This window comes from Petaurus breviceps, unplaced genomic scaffold (assembly GCF_028583685.1).
Source record: "Petaurus breviceps papuanus isolate PSGF00001 unplaced genomic scaffold, PetGlider_PUasm1.0 90977, whole genome shotgun sequence".
NCBI lineage: Eukaryota > Metazoa > Chordata > Mammalia > Diprotodontia > Petauridae > Petaurus > Petaurus breviceps.
Window position 1 is genome coordinate 34,690,843 of NW_027187391.1, and position 23,618 is coordinate 34,714,460.

Genomic DNA, 23,618 nt, shown 5'->3' on the forward strand with positions numbered 1-23,618 from the left:
ATAACCAACTCAATCATCATGAGCTACATTTCTCATTAGAAAGCCTAGATTAGAGTAGGACCCTTATGTGAACTCTTCATTTTAAACACATGTCTTGATTATTATTCAGTCATTTTTTCAGTTGTGTCCAGACTCTTTGTGACCCTATTAGGGGTTTTCTTGGCAAAGATACTATAGTAATTTGATATTTCCTTCTCCAGCTCATTTTCCAAGTGAGGAAACTGAAGCAAATAGGGTTAAGTGACTTGTCCAAGGTCACAGAGCTAGTAAGTATCTGAGGCAAGATTTGAAAGCAGGTCTTCCTAATTCCAGACTACTCTATCCTGGGCCACCTAGTTGCCCCATAGACTCTTGATAGTCTGATTTATAGATGTTAGGCTTTTCCTAGTGTATTAATCAAATGGTCTTAGGTTCAAATCATTTCAGGTCTGGTATTTCATATCATTGCAATTTTGGATCAGAAGCAGAAGGGTTCCATGTAGTAGTGTTTGATGGAGTGTTAGGTTTGAAGTAAAAAAATGCTGGATTCAAGTTCCGTTTCTGAAACTTACTAGCTGTGTGATCCTGGACAAGTTATTTACCCTTTCTATGCTGTAGCAATTCTCTAGGATTTATCTACTAGGTCCTAGAAAAGTGTTTCCACATCTTGCTGATGGAAGGAGTTCTTAGAGCTAAAGAAATCACCAGTCTTCATAATGAACTTATTTCTATAAACTTCTTGCTATAACTGTTGTTCTGTTTATTAATGAAATCTTGTGTGTGTTTGTTATACAGTTTTACACAACAAAATTGTGAAGCACTACCGAGTGAGAAGACTCGATGAGGGAGGCTTTTTCCTTACCCGGAGAAGAACTTTTGATACCTTGAATGCTTTCGTGGACTACCACACCAAGATGAGTGATGGCCTCTGTATCAAACTTGGAAAACCATGCCTAAAGGTACAGTCAATGAATCAATATTTAACAGTGTTCAATGACTATTTTTGTAACTCCTCCCCTTCAGATATGACAGTTTGTTATAATATAGGTCAAATTATCTGACAATTTATGGCAGATATCAAAGGCTACACTGGTTTGGTCCTTTGAACTAAGGTATTGATAAATGCTGTCTATGAAGGGTCTGAAGGAGACCAGAATTTCAGATTGTAATTTACCATGAGTCTGAATACTAGAATATTAAACAAGTAGACACTTTAGAAGTTTCTCTGAATTTTTATAGGCATCATTTTACTGTTTTTGACAATAAGGTGCTTGAAGTTCTTTCTTTTTTTTTTTTATTTGACTAGGGAGGGAAGTGGTGTTTAGAAGTATTTGAATATCTCTGCTATTATTCTGTTGTTCACAAAGCATTTCCTTTATAAAATATTTGAAATTGTGAAGGATTTGTTGTATGAATGAGGTTAGATCCATTTCACTGTATTATGAGGCAGTTCACTATATATATATATATATTAAAGCAATTGGGGTTAAGTAACTTGCTCAAGGTTACCCTGCCAGTTATTTTGTGTGGGTGCCAAGTATCTGAGGCCAGAACCGATCCTGGGTCTCCTGATGCTGGGGGCCGGTGATCTTACTCACTGCACCACCTGGCCGCCCTGAGTTCACTATATTTCCAATGAGTAAAACTAGCCCTTGGATTTACAAAGTTTGGAAAATGAAGCAGCATTATGGGTAACTCTTCTTTTCCAACTGACCTTCGACTGTGGGCAGTTGTGGGGTTTGGGAATTTGTCAACTTGAGACCTAGAAAGGACTTCAAAAACACTGCCATGTCAACATTATAAACAGTGTAAATTGCAGACACTTAGTGAATAATTATTGGATTGAATGAATTAAGCTTCAAGCTTCTTTATTTATCCTTTCAGACTACACGGTATTTTCTTTGCTCTTCTTCCTCACCTCAATTACCAAACTTCCCTGTCTACCTTTAAGGCTCAACTCAAATCCATGCAGACTTGGTTTTGATCCTGCCTACCTAAGTTACTTCCCTTTATGAATACCTTTATTCTATATACATTTTGCATATCTTATATTACATAGTTATTTACATGTTTTCTCCTCCATTAGAGCTTTCTGAGGGCGGGGTTGTGTTCCTCCCCTATTCCTTTCTATCTTCCATGTGAATTTCATCAATCCTCTCCTTATCTTAGGCACCTTCACTCTCTTCCTCTCTTTTAGTTTCTTTTACTATGTGTGTATGCATGTATATATGTATGTATGTATGTGTGTGTATCTATCTTGTCATACTTCTGTCTCCCTCTCTTTCTCTCTTGCCCTAGAGATCTACCTTATCTTTTTTTTTTTTTTAAAGCAATCGGGGTTAAGTAACTTGCTCGAGGTGTGGGTGCTGAGTATTTGAGGCCAGAACCAATCCCAGGTCTCCCGACGCTGGGGCCAGCACTCTTACTCACTGCACCACCTGGCTGCCCCATCTACCTTATCTTTTAAAAAACCTTTCCTTGACTATGATACCCCTTCAAGCTTTTATACTTACTCTTCCCCTTAATTGCCAAAGATCTAGAAAGAGTAGTTTGCTCTTGCTCCTTCTATTTCCTTACCACCCATTAGATGCTTTGCTTGAAATAGTTACTTTTAAAGTTGTTTAATAAATCTTTATTTAAAAAGTATGATTTCCTTCTCAACCTATATGCATGTTTAACATGATTTCTGACCTTTTTCTTCTGTCTCTCTCTTTTTCCTTGCTTCCTGTGATACAGTACACTCAGTTGTTCTCTAGTTTTCTCTGCTTTTTCATTGTCTTTTTTGCTAGCTCATGTTTATCCTGCCGTTTAAAGTGTATTTTCCAAGGTTCAACCTTGGATCTTTTCTCTTTCTACTAATTCTCTTGATTATCTCATGTACTTATATGACTTCTACTACCACCTTTCTGCCAATGACTCCAAAATCTTTATCTCCAGTCCCAATATCTCTCTTAGAGCTTTAGTCACAAACTTTTGGTTGCCTCTTGGTACTATCTTGAGATCAACAGCCTGGATGTCCAACCAATATCACATTCATTATGTTTCAAAATGAATTCATTGTCTCTCCCAAAATCTTCCCTTCTCTAATTTCCTTCTATAAGACTACTATCCCACCTGTGACTTGGAGTTGTAACATTGTATTCTTCCTTCTCTTTCACTTTTGTCAGTTACCAAGTCTTGTGATTAATCCCTCTTCATATTTCTCACATTCATTTTCTCCTTTCTATTCGCACTGTAATCACCCTAGTTCATATTACCTAGACTGTATTAATAGACTTCTTCCTTCCTTCAATCCACCCTCTCTCCAGAAATGTCCACATCACTGCCAGAATCATTTTTCTGAAACAACATACTGTTCGTATGACTTCCTCTCCTTAAAAACTGTGTCCTTCCCCATTACCTCCTGCATAATGCATAAACTCCCATGCTAGCACGCAAGACCCTCTATATACTCTAGCTTCAGCCTAAATGATCTCAGTGTTTTTTCATACTACTACCATTCATGCAATCTATATCCCAATCAAAGAATCCTGAATTCCATCACCTGCTTTTATCTTGTCTTCTCCTTTCTTTCTACCTTTGTTTATACCATCCATCCTGCTTGAAATGAACTGTCTACCTCACTGAAGTCTCCATTTTTAATAATATGTGTTAATCAGTGGAAAAAATATGATTTTTTTTCTTTGATATATTCTTCATAACAGAAAGAACCAACAACTTTTGATTTGACATATAAGACTGTGGATCAGTGGGAAATAGATCGAAACTCTCTGCAACTTCTGAAAATACTTGGATCTGGCCAGTTTGGTGAGGTATGGGAAGGCTTATGGAATAATACTACTCCAGTAGCAGTCAAAACATTAAAACCAGGTATGACACCATCATAATTTAAATGATAAACTTGTTGATTGCTATCATTACTCTTTGAAGGCCTTACAGAGTATATCAGTACTGTATGTACATGGTTTTAAGCAGACAACAAAGCCATATTCCTGCCTTCCAATTAAACACTGAAAACATACAGATCATATAGTACTATCTTGAGATCAAAAGCTTCAGAACACAAAGAAAAGGTCATTCATTTGCAGTTAGAAAAATATATAAGGATTCAAGACTTTACAAATAAAATACCCATCTCTTTTGAGATGCTAAGACTCAGCTTCTCAATGACTTTTTTTCTGGATTCGAATAAAAAAAGAAGAAATTATTGATTTTTGAGAAAGTAGAACCTTTAAAGTATTTAAAGAAGGACTCTTTAACCAAATTTATATGCTTGGGGTGGTAAGAGAAAAGGCAACCAGGAGGCTACAGTGGGCTTTTCAAGTACATACATAATACAAATTCAAAAATTACTTCTCAAGTAATTTTCTTACTTGGAAATACCAGAAATTCCTCCCCCTCCCCTGCCCCATTTTGTTTTGCCTATTTACAGAAAAATGAAAATGATCAGAAATCAGCCTTGGGGGCAATTTCTTTTGATGGTACTGGTAGAGGGAACAAAGCAGGGTGTTACTATACTAAGAGTAATTCTACTTTTACCAATAGTTAGCATTTACATAGCACTTTAAGGCTCTTCTTGCAATGGCCTTACATCATGGGAGTACAAAGAGTTCTCTGGTAGTTCTAGGAGGTGTTGGTTTTCATACATGATGTACCAAATGAGGTCAAATTCTACAGAACAGTAACAATAAAATTTTAGTCATCTTCTAAATATAGAGTATCATAAAAATCATAATGTTGTTTTAATCTACTAAAACTTAAATATATTCAAAATTTTTAAAATTAAGTTTTAATAACTTAAAGGGGGAATACGACAGGGGAAACCCTGGGTATCTATATGTTAGTATGATAAAAAATATAGTCAACAATAGACCTTCTGGGGGCCTCAGTTATTCATACAGGTCACTGAGAATAAGACAGACTTCAGAATGTTAGAACTAGAACATCCCAACATTACTAGTTCTATTGTATGTACACAAGCAATTATTATATATTCCACTATGGTCCTTCTATTTGGTCCCATCACAGCTTGGTGGTAATCTTGGCTTTTTAAAGGTTATGCTAGCAAAGTACAAATTGTGACAGGTTCTTCTAAATCTGGAAAACCTTTGAGTTTGGGCTGAGTGATGGGATGTGTCTGTTGTCTATGGATCAGCCTAACAAAATATGGAGGAGGCTTATTATCTGATTGGCTTTGGGAGGATGTGTTTGAGTCAGAGCAATTCTTGAGGACAATATATATTATATTAGGGTTGTGATATGTTTTGGAGGATAGAAAGCTGATCCTGACAAAGCTGAAGATACTAAAGTACTCCTTATGTTATAGGGGATGACAGGAACTGCCACATCTCAGAATTACTGGATGTCTAAACAAAAGAATTCACTCAAAGCAGGGCTAACTCATCTGATGAAGTCAGTAGAATATTGTGTGATTAAAAGTCACTTGATTACTCTAGGTTATTTAAAAATGTGCTGGGCTGTGAAGACATAGTTTACCTGAGCTATTGTTGGTTGTTTATTAGTTTTTTTTTCCCCTCTTGGTCCCTGTAAGGCTATCAAAACAAAATATTATAATCAATTTCATTAATCACTCCCAAAACAGCTAACATGTCAGATCTTTGTATCTTTGTACATAGTAAAAGTCAGAGTATCTGATTTACTACTTTGGCAAGAGACTTTATCTCAATGGGCCATAGTTTCCTTGAGTAAAATGAAGGGGTTGAACTACATGACTTCTTAGTTTCCTTCCAATTACCCATTATCTAGTGGCCACACCTCACTCTGGCAAAACCATCCCAGCAGATGGACTAAAACCAGGTTGAGGGTAATCAATAGATCTCAAAACCATTGGTGACTAAGGCGGGGGTGGTATCTATCTCAACCATGTGAAGACTTTCCCCATTGGAATGATTGAATGAGAACAATTTGTTCCAACAGCCATGGAGACTGAATCTGGTGTTGTGGAGAGCTTAGAGCTTGATCAGACATTGAAGGGGCCAAGGTCATTCACTGCATCCTGAGCTGGGAGAGAAAGTGAGGCTGATGTTTTTGTGTAACTCTCTCTCACTTAAATCCAATTCATGATATCAGTGACCCTCTTCAAAAGGATGGATGAGCAACAATTATCTTTACTAATAGCTTAGCATTTATTTAACTTTTTTTTTTTTTTTGCCTTTTGGAGGGCAATTGGGGTTAAGTAACTTGCCCAAGGTTACATGGTTAGTTTTTTTGTGTGGGTGTTAAGTGTCTGAGGCTGGAACCCAACTTGGGTCCTCCTGACTCCACCACCTAGCTGCCCCTATTTATTTAACTCTTAAAAGCACCTTTCTCCCCAAATCCTATGAAGTAGGTGGTACAATTATTATTAAACCCCATTTATAGTTTGGAAACTTGAACGCAGAGAAATTAAGTGACTTATCCAAGGCTACATAGTCAGGATCAGCATAAAGCCTTAAACCTAGAGTTCCTTACTTTGAATCCAGTGTTCTTTTTACTGAACCTCTCTCTCTCTCTCTCTCTCTCTCTCTCTCTCTCTCTCTCTCCCCCTCTCCTCCCTCTCTCCCCCTCTCCTCCCTCTCTCTCTCCCCTTCTCCTCCTTCCCTCCCTTTCTCTCTCTCCCCCTCTCCCTCTCTCTATCTCTTCCCCTTTACTTCTCCCTCTTTCTCTCTCCCTCTCTTTCTCCCTCTCCTCTCTCTCCCTCCCTTTCTCTCTCTCCCCCTCTCCTTTTCCCTCCCCTCTCTCCCTCTCTCTCTCTTTCCTCTCTCTCTTTCCTCTCTCTCTCTCTCTCTCTCTCTCTCTCTCTCTCTCTCTCTCTCTCTTTCTCTCTCTCTCTCTCTATCTCTCTCTCTCTTTCTAAATACTACCAAAGGAAGGACCCTCTGGAGTTTTAGAAAACACCAAGAAGAATATTTCTTGTAATTCAGCACATAAATAAACAAACAGAACGCAACAGTTTTCTCTCCAATAGGAATCATAGTTATTGATTTATGGTGTAATAGCAGTAAATAGCTTTGTTGATTGGTTAAATGCTTTCACTTCCTTTGGACCATTCATCAATCTCAGTAGCTATTTATTGCTTAGCAGATGACAAAGCAATAAAGATGACCCTTGGAATAAACCCTTGCAGTAGCTCTGATGGGCAAAAATGAAAATTTAATGCCACGTTACTAGATGAGTTGATATTGAGTCTCTTTAGCTCTGTTGCTAGTTAGCCTCTGCCAGACTGAACCACAAGTTGGAGGAAGAAAAGGAGCAATCAGCCTCTCAATGTCATTAACTCATCTTGATTACCACTAACATTTGGATTTGGCAATCACAATTTTCTAGGATTCTGTGGCCATGATTCTAACCTCAGGCACTATATAATAGGATGCTTGTTTACATTTCCTTTTGTTTGACTAGAAGTAATAATGCTATTACCCCTGGAAGTTCCATGGATCAATGTCTCCATGGAGTAGGGCCCCATTGATCTCACCAATACTAAGTGACATATTGACCCTCAAAGAGCAAATGTTGCATTCTGTCAAAATGCAGAATCATAAACTTAACAGCTTGTATCTGCTAGCTATGGCTGCCTAGTTGTTGGCACACTGGTGTCCAAATCTCACGTTGCTGATTTCACCCCTCTGTCCTGAGAATGTCACCAATTACTTTTAAAGGTTCTCTAAATACAGACATCATGATGGACTTCCCAGCAGGACAGCTCCTTCTTATAAGAACTCTACCTTTAGAGACAGTGTGGATCATCCACACAGTTGAACCACAGGGTGTTATAAATGTTCTTTCTAAAATATGGCCTAAGAATTCAACATGAAATCCAGTTGTGATCTAACCAAGGCAAAGTACAGAAGCACCTTACTCTCCCTTGTGATAATTCCATGTCTGTCTTAATGATACCCACAATTACGTTAGTTTTCTTGGTTGTGATATCCCATTGTTGATACAAATTGCTCTTACTGTTCTTTAAAATTTTCAGCTCTTTATTTTTTCAGAGAAACAACTATATAAATATGCTTTTCTTTCTTCTACTTCTGTGGATTTCTTTGAACAAAGATGTAAGACTTGACATTTATTTTTATTCACTTTTATTTTCTTATTTTCCATGAAACTTTCTGTTATGAAAGATTTCTGTAGATCACAACTCTTTCTTCCAACATGTTAGCAATCCCTCCCAGCTTTTTAATTAGCAATTGACCAATCAGTGTGACTGAGTGTGTCAGGTAAGGAGAACCCTTAACTGTGATTTGTAGACCACTTTGAAATTCTAGGTGCAAACTATCCTAACAAATTAGACCTTCCCATGATATAACAATGGTGGAACTAGAATAACGACAAAAAAAAAAGGAAGTAGTGGTTATGGAGAGATATGTGGGCAATAGGTACAGAGCCATTGTCTCAGAAGATTGGCTTTATTATAGTTGAGAAAATAAGGACCTGACCAGTAGAAATTGGGGGTTCAAGAGATCATCAGAACTACATTCTCTGACAAGATTTTAATTAGAACAGTCTGGGGTCAAATATCATCTGCAGCAATCCTTCCTAACTTGATGAGCTCAGACCAGTCTCTCAATTCTTTCCAACCATAGATTGATAAGTAAAGACTAATGTGACCTTGTTCAGGGATCTCTATGCTCTCTGGAACTCAAGGACAAAAAAAAATGCCTCCATTGTGCCAGTTATTTAGGGCTCTAAACCAGAGAAAGAACACAAAGAGACATGTGGGCAATGAATCCCAGATACCTAGGGGGTAGAGCTCCAAGAGATTCTGTATGAGCATCCTAAATATAGTTTCAAAAAGTTTTCTCTCTTCAGTAATTTCCTAAAGAATAAGTTGCCTCATGATCTAGTGAATTCCCCAGCACTCTGGGTCTCCAAATACAGACTGGATGAACACTTCTAGGAGGAGAATTACACTTTCAGTAAGGAATTCATTACACAATCTCTGAGGTTCCTTCTAACTCTAGAATTCCAGTACTCTTTCTTTATTGAACATTAATTTTAGTGTTCACATCTTAGTCAAAAAATACCTTACACGGGGCAGCTAGGTGATGTAGTGAATATATTGGTCCTGGAGTCAGGAGGACCGGAGTTCAAATCTGACCTAGACACCTAACACTTACTAGCTGTCTGACCTTGGGTAAGTCACTTAACCCCAATTGCCCTGCTTTCCCCCCTCCAAAATAAAAGCAAAAAAAAAAATACCTTACACATATAATAATACTCAGGATTTTTTTTTCTTTTATTGAGCTGAAATATAATTTTCTCCCATTGGCTTAGATTTTTCCCCTTGGAGGCAAAAAGAACATGCCTAATTTTCCCCCCACATGATGACTCTTTAAATATTTCAACACAGCTACCATGCCCTCCCCAAAACTATTTTTTTCCAGTCATTGTGACTCAAAAGAGAGTACCCATCTGGTAAAACAATATTATGAAAATATCAACTACCTCACTCAATTAACATCAGCTCTGTTCATAGTGATTCTTACAACACCAATGTCCATGGTAAGGACCAGTTTTACAAGTTATTCAGGCTTATCTTGTTGGTCAAATCAGTAAAAACAGTAAAAGAATTGACTGTGATTTTAAATAAGGTTTGAAAAAGAAAATACAAATTGAATAACAATAATGCTTACTTTTTAGGTAAAAAAATTAAAATAAATTTTATTTTCAAGAAGCCTTGTCTTCTTCTCCCACACTCTACCCTGAGAATGTAAGGAAAAAATAGAACTATTATTAGAAACATTTATAATTGAGCAAAACAAATTCCCTCATTGGCCATGTCCAAAAAGAAAAAAAAAGAAAAAAGTCTCAATCTGCCCTCTGAATCATCCATCATCTCTTTATCAGGAACTGAGTAATAATATTTGCTTTGTTGAGAGAAAGAAGAGAGAAAGAGAGAAAGCAGAGGGTTTTTGACTGTCTTAAGATTGTTAGAATCCTTTCCTATCATTGATTTCATTTGATTTTAACTATATTCCATCTTCCATGGAGAGTCACAACGGGGGCATCTAAGTGCAATTTATTTGTGGACTAGGCTTTAAAATAGCCTAGGATATGTCTCTATTATCACTTGGTCAAGTTATTAGCACTCTGACAACTTTAACGAGATGATAAGATCAGTATCTCAGGAGAAAGCATTCTGAGTTAGTTTCTTCTACATTGTATAAAATTGCTGAGGCTGCTTGCATACCAAAATTTACGTTTTGGGGGTGGCCTTGAAAAATCCCTTCAACCTGACTTGAATACAATGCCTCCTTCAAATTGAGAAAATAAATAAAGCAAAAGTGCCCCTGCTTAGGTTTGTTAGTCAGCTGTTCCCACAGGGTAGATGCAAAGGATAGTGACTGTAGTTCTGCTTCTGATGCAGTCGTCAGTCTTCCTCTGCCTTTGGACATAAAAGCTTTTGCTGCAGTAATTAAATATTCAGTGTTTTCTCCTTCTGCACATTAACAGTGCTTATGTATGCTTGTGCCACATTTTATCAATTAGGCTGCCTGTCTTCTTTTCTCCTTCTCTTTTTCATATGGACCTAAATCAACCTTTGTTCACCTATGGGTCATAACCCATAAACACCATAGCCCTGATGCACTGACACGTTCCTGTTATTAGGTTTCCTCATCTGAACTGATTCACTCCTTTGATAACTCTAAAGATTTGTGGCTCTGCTGTTCTTACTTTACAAAGAGGCAGAAAGCAATCTTAGTGATTCCCACAAGGTTGCTGTGCAGATAGGAATGCCCTTAATAACGTCAAGTGATTTTTTTCCCCCTTCTTTTTATTTCAGGTTCAATGGATCCAAAGGACTTCCTGAGGGAGGCACAGATAATGAAGAACCTGAGACATCCCAAGCTTATCCAGCTTTATGCTGTTTGCACTTTAGAGGATCCAATTTATATTATTACAGAACTGATGAGACATGGAAGTCTGCAAGTCTATCTCCAAAGTAAGCTAAAGACTTTATCAAAACAGGAAGAAAAAAGGAACTTGTTTTAGGAAGTGCCATAAATGCCAATTTAGCAGGTCTTTTAATACCCAAAGGATATTTACTATCTGCACATATGTGACAATGGATGTCTTAACACTGAGTGGTTCAATTACTCTGTGAGATGATGGGTACTTTGTGCTCAAAGGGAGGAGAAAAAATATTTATACTGTTACAAAAAACCAAATAGTTCACAATAGACACATCAGAGTACTTAAAAGTAATGGGAAATTGAAGAACAGAAGCTGAGAGCCATGAAATACTTTATACTATTGCTAAATATTAGAATCCATAAACTGATATTTACTACTAATGGGAACCAAGGGACATTGAAGAATTGGGTCATGAGTGGATAGGAGCCCAGTGCCATTATACACTTCATGCTCATACGAAGTATTAAAATTCATAAGCTGATATTTACTAGATAAGGGAGCTAAGAGATATTAAATATTGGGTGATAGTGAGATGTGTAATTTCTTGTAGTTTTTTTTGTTTGGTCTATAGTTCACTATATTGCTTGTTGATTTTTTTCTGCTTCAGCTATTGTCAGAAAATGTCTTAAAATTCAGAACAAAAAAGCAGATATTGTGCCTTTATTTGATTCCCAGCATCTGTTCTCCATACTTTTATACTAAAAGGGATTAAAAGCATTGCTCAATGTTGGTGCATATTACAAATGAAATGATATAATAAACTGAGCTATATAAAGTACATGAAAATAGGAATGCTTAGACATTGTAATAGCCAAAGGCTTGATAGTATCACCATATATCTGGAGAAGATAGTCTTTTGATCATTTCTTATTCAAAATTCATCATGGGACAATAAAGAATGCAGGAAGGAAGAAAGACCTTCTATCAAGCTCCAGAGGCAAGATCTCCAAGAAGAAAGGACCTTCCTCTGGCATTAGCATGATCTGGGGAAGCAGAATGATTAAGCTACAAAACTAAAGGGGGAGAATATGGGTTGTGATGAGGTTAGCTCACTAGAGAGTAATATATGTCCCAACAAATGTTGTTGACTTAATGACTACACACAAAAATGCCATCTGGCCACCCTGTATGGAGCTGAACAGAATCAGAACTCAGTTATCTGCCAAGTGAAGAGTGCCATGGAGACACTGCCCCTAGCAAATAATAAAGCCCTTACTTTCAGAAGTTGGAATTTTGTGGAAGAACTAGGACATAGACAAGAGAGATATCCCAGGAGTTAATAAAGGACATTCCTTTCTGGAATATTTAAGAATCTCGTGTCATTCTTGGATAGCTGACAAGTATTTATCAGTTACTTACTATGTGCTAGGCATTGTGCTAAGTGATAGGAATACAAAGAAAGACCAAATATTGTCCTTATCAAAACTCAGAGCAGGGAGGTTATCTTGTAGTCTGACCTATCCTCTCAAAAATGAAATAGATTCTGGAGTGTCTGGGACTCTTGTGGGTGCTCTAAAGTAGACTCAACACAATAGAGTGACCTCAGAGCAGCCCACTTGGACATTAAAAATCACTTCTTTTAGGCAGTGTTTCAGAGGAAGGCTCTACACTGATGACAACTTGTGTTGACCTTAGTAGGGACTATTGGACAGTTAGCATTTCCAGTTGGATGGTTAAGGCTTAATTTGTCCAGGTGCAGAGCCTGATCTGGAATTCACCTGTCAGGACAAGTCTTAAGTAGATTCTGAACAAAAACAATCCTTTCTCAATCAAGGAATTTTTAATTCAACAAAGCTAGCTTAAAATGAATCTGCCACTTGATTGGGTTGCCCACGAGGAGAAATATTATTAAGCTGACACATTCTTGAGTAATTGAGCATAATTGAAAATATTTTCCTGCTGCAGATGTAAATCATAACCAATTTATAGACATTTATATCAGTTTTGATATGTGTCTCTTGTAATGCTAGCTTGTGCTAAAGTTTACTTAGGTAATTCCAGGGCTATGGCAGTCTCTAGAAAGGAACATGTTTATTACTGATTTTCCTGCAGGTATTGTAGCTGTCAGTGAAAATCTCTTCTTATCCACTATTCCTTGAATTAGCTTTTTGTATCGATAGGTAAGAGAACATTTATATGCTTTTTTTAGTCAAAACACCATTGCAAAGTCCCTGAGCTTTGCTTAATATTTCTTGGGATAAATTCTTCCACAATAGGAGAAATTTCATTCTAAAACTTTAGCAATGCTACCAGCAGATGAATGGGAGTATGACAGCAGAAAAGCAGGAAGATTTGGGTTCAAGGTCTGTTTCTGACACATGGCTGGCCTCATGATGCTGGGTAAAATACTTAACCTCTTGTTACCTCAGGTGACAAGACCATAAGGTAAAGATAAATTGCTGGTTTGCATTGGTGGGGGGGTTTTTGCTGCTCTCATGATATTATAAGTCCAACCCCATCTCCTCCCAAGCAATATCTGTAGCAAATTTCCAATTTGTTATACTCCAAAACAGAGGATAAATACAAAAAGCTTGGTTTTGTTTTTCTCCTTGTTATTTAATTTAGTAAAACTATTCTTTAGAGAATAGCAGATATTTCTTTTTCTATAAAATAAATCCTAGTCCATTTCCCCACCAAGACCATTCTCTTCTGAAATTCACAGCAGATACTCAAGTAAGCCTAGAGATATTCTTAAGGAAACAACTCAGAACAGAGGGAAAATAAGGGTTTTATTTTTCCTTTTAAAAGATTCCATCCTTTTTTGCTGTTTGAAAATTTAGGAAGTTCTAAACATCGAGAGGAACATGGTGCAGTAGAAGGCATGCTGGATTAGGTTTCAAAAGACCCAGCTTCACATCCCACTTAGTACTTTGGTGACCCTGGGCAAATCATTAAACTTCTCTTGGCCTCATTTTTCTCATCAATAAAATGATGGGGTTTGAACTAGATTTTTTTTTCTTTTTTTGCTTTTTGGAGGGGGAGGCAGGGCAATTGGAGTTAAGAAACTTTCCCAAGGTCACACGGCTACTAAGTGTTAAGTGTCTGAGGTTGGATTTGAACTCAGGTCCTCCTGATTCCAGGGCTGGTGCTCTATTCACTGTGCCACCTAACTGCCCCAACTACATGGCTTTTGAGGTATCTTCCAGCTCAAGATCTGTAATCCCATGATTCCATTGACTCATGAATTTCTGGGTCTCAAAAGTAATTTGTTAAGGCATTCTTTTGAAGTATCCCATCACAAGTCTAAAACATCCCTGACTCCCTCATCGATGGTCTCTCCAGTCTGAGCTACCATTGGAGAAAGGGATTAACAAATTACTTTCCTATGAATTAACATCAGCTTTATTTTTCTAACACTGCTTCAGGACTAAGTAGAATTTTGCCTTCATTTCATTGTTGAGTGGATCAGATCTCACAAATTAGAAATGATTGTCAGTAGGAACAGCACCATTCTGCCTTGGTAATATTGGACAGGCACCAAGGCATTATTAATTTATTTTTACCATCTACATCAGAGGTGTCAAATACATAGCCTGACCTAGATGAAAATGTAATTGGAACACATTTAACAAAATAAATAAAAATGTAATAAAGTGTAGATAACGTTAATATATGGTTTTCTAAGTCAACACACAGCCCATAGGGATCCTTATATATGGTTTAGCGACCTTCATTTCTATTTGAATTTGACATCATTAAACTTTGTAATTCCTAGTTCTCATTGATAAATGAAGAACTAATAGTAATAGCTAATAACACTTTTCAGTTTAGAGAGGAATTTTTCACAGTAACTCTGTGATTTAGATATCCTTATCCTCATTGCACAAGGGAGATAACTGAGGCTCAGAGAGGTTAATTGATTTTCCCATGGTCACACAGCTGATAAATGTCAGAGCCAGCTCTTCTGAGTCTGATTCTAGGCCTCTTTTTCCCCCTAGGCCTCTTTCAACCTTATCACAATGATGTGCTTGGAGGAGGATTGTAATGGAAGTAATTTTAGTAATGGGTGCTTTATTTCTACTGCAGTTATAGTTATCTACCTAGTGCTGAACTGACCTGGTGTTCTTCAGGACTCTGTTAGTGGGAATGAAAATTCTGGAAAGTTCTATTAAATTAACAACATTTTAAGTGTAGACTTAGTGACAGATTCTCTGCCTGTTGGAAGAAGACCAGCCTAACTCAAAACAAACAGACTCATCCCCAGAAGTATGGCCACCTTGTGATGATGCTTTAGCTCTAGTTTAGAATCTGTCACTGAATGACTAGCTTTGAGACCTTGGTTTAGTCTCTTAACCATTTTTTGCCCCACTTTACTTATTTCTGATTATATTGTGGGCATGGCACATTTATACATACATATATACATATATATGTATGTGTGTATGTATACACTTATATATGTGTAAAGTCAGAATTAAGAGTAGGTAGTTTAATGACAGAGGGCACTAGCAGTTCAAAGGATCAGGAGGAAAGGCCTCAGACTTCACAAGGCTAGTCCGTGTCAGAGCTGTGTCTAAAACCTAGCTCTTCTGACGTGTAATCCAGTGCTCTTCTCATTTTATTGCAATACATCTCATTCAGTGACATAGTTTGGCCAGTCACAGAGACCTCATATCACAGTGAAATTCATGCTAATGAACAAGCACATGTTGAATTTTTTTTATTCATGTCCCAAGGGTTTGTAGATTTAAAAAAATTCTTATAAAAGAAATGGAGAAGAGGAATATATCCTCTAAGTATTTGTGAGCCTAATGTTCCTTCCCCTCTAATAACCATTTGGTAACCAAAATACATCTCAGGGGATAAACAACTTCATTTAACAAAGTCATGGAAAGTCACACACTATACCTTATGCCTTTGGGCCAACCTGTCTTTGGGAAGGAAACTTATGTTCTGTCCTTAGGCCCTACTAATGGATAGTTGGAGAAGCTGTGTTTGTTATTAGAGATGACACATGCTGAAGGCACCTCAGAGCCTTAAGAGTTTACATAGCCTACTAAAAAGTATATCAGGCTTTAAAAAGGAACATCTATCCACCCATTAGATACCAGGGCTATGAACAGAATGAATATATTCTTGAGACCTCAGGATTCCCATGCAACAACTCAGACAGCTCCTTTGCTTTTCATAGTTAATTTCTAAGAAAGGAATAAAGGCCTTCTTTGTAGCTCAGAATGGTGGCAAGGTCAATATCTGAACAACTACAGGCAATTACAGATAAGCTGAAATCAGATGATGCCTTAGATTCTATCCCCCATGTGCAAAACTAAGAGCTTTGACCTCTAGCAAGGAAGAAATTAAATTTACTCTCATTTCATTCAACAAACATTTATTTAGCACCTGTTACCTAAGAGACACAGTGCTAGGCACTAGGGATACAAAGAAGGCATAAGATGTAAGACATTCTCTATCCTCAAGGAACAATCTTGTAGGAAGGATGAGAAAAGCACACAAATAACTATAATAAAGTTGGAATATTCAGAGTCAAACAGAGAGACATGAGAGATTTGAGGGAGGGGTCACTTTTAGTGATCTCAACATACCCTAGTGAACTCAACATTTTAAAAACAGAACTTATGATCTTTTTCCTCAAACCCTCCCCTTTACTGAACTTCCTTCTTTATGTCAATGGCATCACTATTTTTTCAGTCTTTCAGGTTTGTGATCTCTATTATACTGATTTTCTCTTTACATAGGCAAGCATTTGCTGAACCTTGTCATTCTTACCTCTACAACATTTTTTAGCATTTCCTCCTTTCTCTCTATTCACACTGTCACCACTCTAATTCAAACCCTTATTGTCTCTTGCCTGGATTATTGCAATCTTCTCCTAATTGATTTCCCTGTCTTCTCTCTCTCTACTCCAATCCATTAAGTTAAGTGATGTTCCTTAAGTGCAGATCTAACCATGTTAATTTCCTACTCGATAAACTCCAGTGGCTCCCTATTGCCTCTGGGATAAAATATAAACCCTTTTTTGTTTGGATTTTATAGGTCTTCACAACTTTACCCCAACATATATTTCCAGTTTCATTATGTATTACTCCTCTTCCCATTCTCTACATTCAAGCCAAACTAGTCTCTGTTTTCCTCACACATGATACTTCACTTCCTGTCCCTATGCCTTTGCACAGGCCATCTCTCATGCCTGGCATGTATTCCTTCTTCAATCTGCCTCATAAATTCCTTCCATCAAGACTGAACTCAAATATCACCTACATAAAGCCTTTCCTGATCTTCCTCCAATTACTAAGACTTTTCCTCTGCAACTACCTTGTATATAACCACATTTTATTTATTCTACATCTACTTGTATATGTGTACTGTTTTCCCTAGCAAAATATAAATTTCCTGACAGCAAGGATGGTCTTTTTTTTGTCTTTGGCAGGCACCACAGTGACTGACACACAGAAGACACTTAATACATTCCTATTGATTGATTCATTCTAACTAGGAAGATTAGAGAGAAGGTGGGACCTAGTTTAATCCTTAAAGGATAAAAAGGATGTTAATAGACAGGAATGTGAGTCTGTTCTTGATTGTAGTATACATGTATATGGCCATAGATTGACTCTCCTCATTTGAGAAAAATGGTAGCATTTTTTTGATCTTAGTTTATACTTTCCAGAAGTGGAGATTGGAAGATGATTGTGGAGGGGAAGTGGGGAGAGGAGGGCGAGGAATATGTATGGGGCAGTCAGTGAGGAGGTGAAATAAAACTTAGCTAGAACCTGAAAAAGTGTTCCAGAAAAGGTAGTACTGTGAGGCCGTAGACCCAAATTTCCTCCAGTACATGGTCTCTGGTCCAAACAATTGGGCAAGAGTTAGAATGAAAATTGATTTAAATATCAAAGTCTATAATTACGATGCCAGTGAAGGGGAAGGGGGCATCTTTGACCTGGGGTTAGATGTCATTAAGGAAGGTGGGAATACATTCTTAAGAACAGTAGATGACAAGGCATAAGGGTGAGAAGACAACTACTAGTTGGCAGTAAATGTATGCTTGAACTTAAGGTATTTATCTTGTTATTATTTCTTGAGATTTCAGTTGCTGAATTGGTTTGTATTTACTAATTCATGAATTAATCCTATAAGCATTAATTCCTATTAATGACACTGTAGACATTCAGATAAACAGAAGTCATTGGAACGGTGTAATTATTTGACATCCTGTTATAATCTTTCCCCCCTTCTCTCTTGTTTAGATGATGCTGGGTCCAAAATCCATCTCCCTCAACAACTGGACATGGCAGCCCAAGTTGCCTCAGGAATGGCTTACCTAGAATCCCAGAACTACATCCACAGAGATCTGGCTGCCAGAAATGTCCTTGTTGGTGAACATAATGTTTACAAAGTAGCAGACTTTGGACTGGCAAGAGTTTTTAAGGTAAATTTGGGTGTTGGGTTTTTACATTGGTAATTTTTTTTCATTGGAATACAAAGACTCACTATCAATACTTAAAACAATATTTCTCAAACTCTTGTTCCATGCGCCATTTCCTTAGGTATAAATGGCCTTATAGAGCAATTGTGCCAGTCTACTGTGACCAAGAAAAAATGAGCTCATCAAAATCAATTTTTTGAAAACTTCTACTGCTTTTGTTGAGTGTTCAATGTTAGATTCTTGAGTGAGTAAATTTATGCTAAGAATAAAAGTGTATGTACTTTTTTTATAAACCTTAATTCTGTAAGAGAATAGCTTGTGGACCACATAAAGAGATCTTACATGTCATCAGTCACACTTGGACCACAGTTTGAGAATGACAGCTTAATGGAGTCAACCAAAAAAAGTTAGTGATTTTGAGAACCAGAACTTGTTTAGAGAATAAAGTTTTAGAGGCATCTAGGTGGAGCAGTAAATAAAGTATTTAACTTAGGATCAGGAAGGCCTGAGTTCAAATTCTGTCTCAGATATGACCTTTGGCAAATTGCTTTATCCTTTCTTTGTCAAAGGTATTCCATCTGCAAATGGCATCTACCTCGTAGGGTTTTTGTGAGGATCAAGAGAAATAATTGGAAAATGCTTTGCAAATCTTAAAGAGCTATGTAAATGATAGCTGTTATCATTTTTGTTTGTAACATTTTTATAATAAGTTAATCAGTAAACATTCCTAGAAATCTGCATAGCTACATAACTGTATAATAATATGATGATATGCTGTGCTTCCTATGGCCTTGCATATTAGGAAAGTACCTGACCTGAGGGGCACTTTCTGTCAGAACAATAAATTTGAGGAAAGAAGACAATGAGGAAAGGGGTGCTTTAAAAGCAAGGCAATTAGATTGGAAAGATGGCAATCTAGTAAAAAAAAAAAAGAATTTTTTTCTGATTTTCCTTTAGCCTTTATAAATCTGTACCCCAAACTGAACTGTTAACAGGGAGATCTAAGGTACTTGGGAGGCAGAAAGTACTATTTTACTTCCAACTTGAACTGAGATTTGAAGGAACAGGCTAGAGGGACTCTTTTGAGGGAAAGATGACTTTTTTCCGATGCTCTTATGAATGATTTTAGATAGTATGGAAGTATGACTTGATAGATCATAGGTAGTGAGGAAGCATATAGGTCAATTTATGAAAATACAGTGCTGCCTAACTGGACTAGCTACTAAAGTAGGTCGCTTTTCTGTTCTCTCAGTTTCCACCCACTTTTAGATTGTATATTTTTCCCTATAAAATTTCTTCCTATCTTCTCCTTTGACCTTTATTTTCTTTCTTTTCCAGATAAGTAAATCTGTCATGTAGTCACATCTATTCCCACATCATACATTCTCATAGCATCTCTCATAAGGGGGCAGCATAGTCAAGTTAAGATAGCAAGCATTTATTAAGCATCCACTATGTTCCAGGCATCTCTTTAAGCATTGGGCATACAAAGAAAGGTGAGAGCAGTCTCTGGTCTCAAGGAGCTCATGATCCAATGGTAGTAGAAAGAGTATTGGTTCTTTAGTCAGAAGACTTGGGTTTAAATCCTGCCTCTGATAGTACTTATTACTATCAAGTGAGGAGCTAAGTCACTTTACTTTTTCTGGCATCAGTTTCTTGATTTTTAAATTAGGGTCTTGGATTACTTGGCCTTCATATTTCTCTAGGTCTGTGGTCATCATGAGTGCCTGTGACATGATTCTGTAGTGTGTCTACCATTTCACACATACAATCTCTTGCCAAGTCTTGATTACACAGATAGGCATCCCCTTCCCCTTGATCTCATCCACACACATGGACATATTTAGGCTATTAAATTATGCTAAACACATACATTTAAAACTAATTAGATATTGAACTAACATTTTTAATTTTTCATTCAGATATTTTGGTATTTTCAGATACTCTCACCTAAAATTTTCTTCCTCCTTCCCCCATTTTACATACTCACACACATATGTACATAAACACAAAGATGGTCATATTTACTTGGACATACAAGGAGGACATATATATATATATATATATCATTAAATCTTTGGTTGGAAACTGAAGGGTCAGTTACTATGTGCATCACTACCACTCTTCCTTTTCCAAGTGCATGCCATTTCTCTTTAAAGTGAATGACCCCAGGGGCGGTCAGGTAGCACAGTGAGTAAGAGCACTGGCTCCAGTGTTGAGAACACCTGGAGATCGAATCCCGGGCTCAGACACTTAGCACCCACCCAGAAACACCTGGCCATGTAACCTTGAGCAAGTTACTTAACCCCAATTGCTTAGGGGTGGCCAGGTGGCTCAGCGAGTAAGAGCACCGGCTCCAGTGTCAGGATGACCTGGATCAAATCCGGGCTCAGATACTCAGCACCACAACCAGAAATAATAACTGGCCGTGTAACCTTGAGCAAGTTACTTAACCCCAATTGCTTTAAAAAATAAATAAATAAAGTGAATGACCCCATCTTGGATTACTTTTATGACATTTTGGTCAGTCTTCTCTGGTTCTCCAGCTCTGATATATTACTTGATGCTGTGTCTTACAAGGCTGAAATAAGAAATAAGAGATAATATCATATTAGATAATCCTTTTTTTCCTCCAAGTGTAATTTTGTGACTTCCAACATGTTTCCCTAGGCTTGCTGTATGAATAGTTCAGCTAAAAGTAAATAACCACTTTAATTCTTATGAATCTATCATGCTCTCTTTACGTAAATTAATTAGAACCACAATGTGAGGACACGGGCATTTAAATCATTTGGAGTCTGTTTTCTAGTCCTAGAAAGTGGTTAAGTGATAATTATCAAAGTCAATGGCCCTTCAATACCACCAGTAAATCTGAAAACAGCAGACAATTCTTACTGTCATTTGTTCTATTTATTGAAGACCAGATGTGAAGTCAGTCTTGCCATTTGGCCCACTATACCAGCAGGATCCTTTTATCAGTGCCTTGAATGTTGACTTGCACTTAGTAGGTGCTTACTTGGCATTGACTGAATGCATAGATAGTGACTCCTTATGGAATTTTGTAACAGCGTATGCTAGATTTTACATTTTCCATCATGACTTTCAACCAGGCAAAAGGTATGCAGACTCCATTTCCATTTAGTTTTGCAATGAGACAGTTTATGGAGGAACAAAGATGGCGAGGGGAAAAAAAGAGGAATGCTTCAGTTTGGGTTGGTTCTATCAATGTTTTAACAGGTAGAAAATGAAGATATCTATGAATCTAAACCAGAAATAAAACTTCCAGTGAAATGGACAGCACCTGAAGCCATTCGATCCCATAAATTCAGCATTAAGTCTGATGTGTGGTCATTTGGGATACTTCTTTATGAAATCATTACTTATGGCAAGATGCCTTATGCAGGTGAGTAATTCAGTCAACAGCTTGACCTTCTGCTACAGATCACCTGTTTAGATATTAATGGGATGCTTTGTAAAACCTTAGAAGGGGGAGGTATGGGATTGCCTATATATATAATATGTACATGTAATATACATATTATATATACACATAATATGCATATAGAAGTTTAATATATAACATGGTATATTGATAACTTGAATGAATGAGCTAGTTTATAGCTTCTTCCACCTCTGGTAACAAAATATATTTAAACAGCCACTACCAAGGGAAAGTTTGGTTTAATTCCTATGGTCTGGGAGGAAGATTATGTGATACACAAGTTCACTGGAGATTATTTGTTGAGAGTTCCAATTAAAGGTGGGACTTGAACACTAATTTTCCTGATTCTAAGACCAACTCTTTATTCATTTCACCATGGGATAAATGTATCAAAAATAGTTTTGAAAATATTTTCAACTATTGGGTTCATGCTTCTGTCTCTCTGTCTGTCTCAGGGATGACAGGTATGCAAGTAATTCAGAAGCTTGATCAAAACTATCGACTTCCTCAACCAGACAACTGTCCATTGGAATTCTACAACATCATGTTGCAATGCTGGAATGCAGAACCCAAATGTCGGCCAACATTTGAATCACTGCACTGGAGTCTTGAGGACTATTATTATGAATTAGATTCTTCCTCTTACTTGGATACAAACGATTTAGTTAGATGAACCTAGAGATGGGACAGTGGATGTTCGTCAAAGAATAAACAAATAGAATGGTCCAAAAACAAAACTTAACCACCAACTGCGAAATCAACTTAGTTTTGAAATCTGAGAAGAAAGAAGTTCCATTTTGTGGTACTCTGACTATGTGCTATTGAAATTATTACATCTACATTCCCTAGCCTGGACAACACTGCAGGACAGTGCAATAATAATACTCCCATCAGCTACCTGGCCGGCATGATTAAATAAACTGAAACAAGTTCTTTCTCCCCCCTTCTCATTTTGAAGATATTTCTATTTATTGGTTGAAATACTGATCATAAGAATCAACAGATGATGGTCGATTTTTACTCTCTTAACTGTGGCAGCATTTTCCTGTTTGCTGATTAGTGTGGTTATTCATTATTCCACAGATCGCTGAATCTCATCCGGCTGTTATTATGAAGGCATATGATTGCTTTGCTGCGCAGCAGGACCTGTGCTTTGAGATTTCCCCCCTCTTCTCTTTTAAAATATTCTGTAACTACAATGATGGTAAAGCCATATTAAATGTCTTGATTGTACTGGGAGTAATTGCACTTTTTTTGTGCTATGTAGAAAAATGAAACAGCTGTTGAGGAAAAGAATTTAAATCTCTCTCATTTTGTAAAAGGAAATGGGAAGATTTCTATATACCTAACAGTATGTGTCATATGAGAATAATCAACATTACTTTAAATTTCTTAATGTGCAGAATCATACTGCAAAGTTGATGAGTTATTCTACCCTGATGTATATATAAGAAACAACTATAACTCAGGAGGTTTGAGAAATAGGTACCAAACTAGTTTAGGAAAAAAGAGATCATCTAAGCAAGGCAAAGAATTCATATGTCCCAAAGTTCCTGGGGAGTTCCATGTTTTCATGAAAAATATACTTTTTATATTTGAAGAAAAAATATGAAGTTACCACTAATTGGCAATGAGGGTGTTTTTATCTCTGGTTCTCTCCTTATCTTTTGACCCTAAATTATGTTGTAGCTTTGGCCATCATTTTCTGGTAAGAAAAAGTAGGTCTTTTCAGTCATTAGCCTGAATAATTTCTTTTAAAAAGGGCACAATTACAAATTGTTTTGCAGAGTAGTTGGGCTGATTCATAGATCAGTTAACAGAATATTTCTATACAATCTATGACCCATCTAACATTGACTTTCTCATTTTTGGTCGTCTTTGCCTATATGCGAGTTG

At 37.1% G+C, this 23,618-nt stretch overlaps 1 protein-coding gene across 1 annotated transcript in view; it reads left to right on the forward strand.

Annotated features, from left to right (window-relative positions):
* FRK (fyn related Src family tyrosine kinase) overlaps nt 1-22,946 on the forward strand; it is a 133,809-nt gene extending 110,863 nt beyond the window's left edge. The window contains exons 3-8 of the mRNA XM_069077014.1: nt 775-938; nt 3,684-3,849; nt 10,766-10,924; nt 18,102-18,283; nt 21,518-21,683; nt 22,178-22,946. Coding sequence (XP_068933115.1) covers nt 775-938; nt 3,684-3,849; nt 10,766-10,924; nt 18,102-18,283; nt 21,518-21,683; nt 22,178-22,395 — 1,055 coding nt within the window. The 3' untranslated portion in view covers nt 22,396-22,946. The remainder of the gene's footprint in view (nt 1-774; nt 939-3,683; nt 3,850-10,765; nt 10,925-18,101; nt 18,284-21,517; nt 21,684-22,177) is intronic.
* Nucleotides 22,947-23,618: the final 672 nt, after the last annotated feature.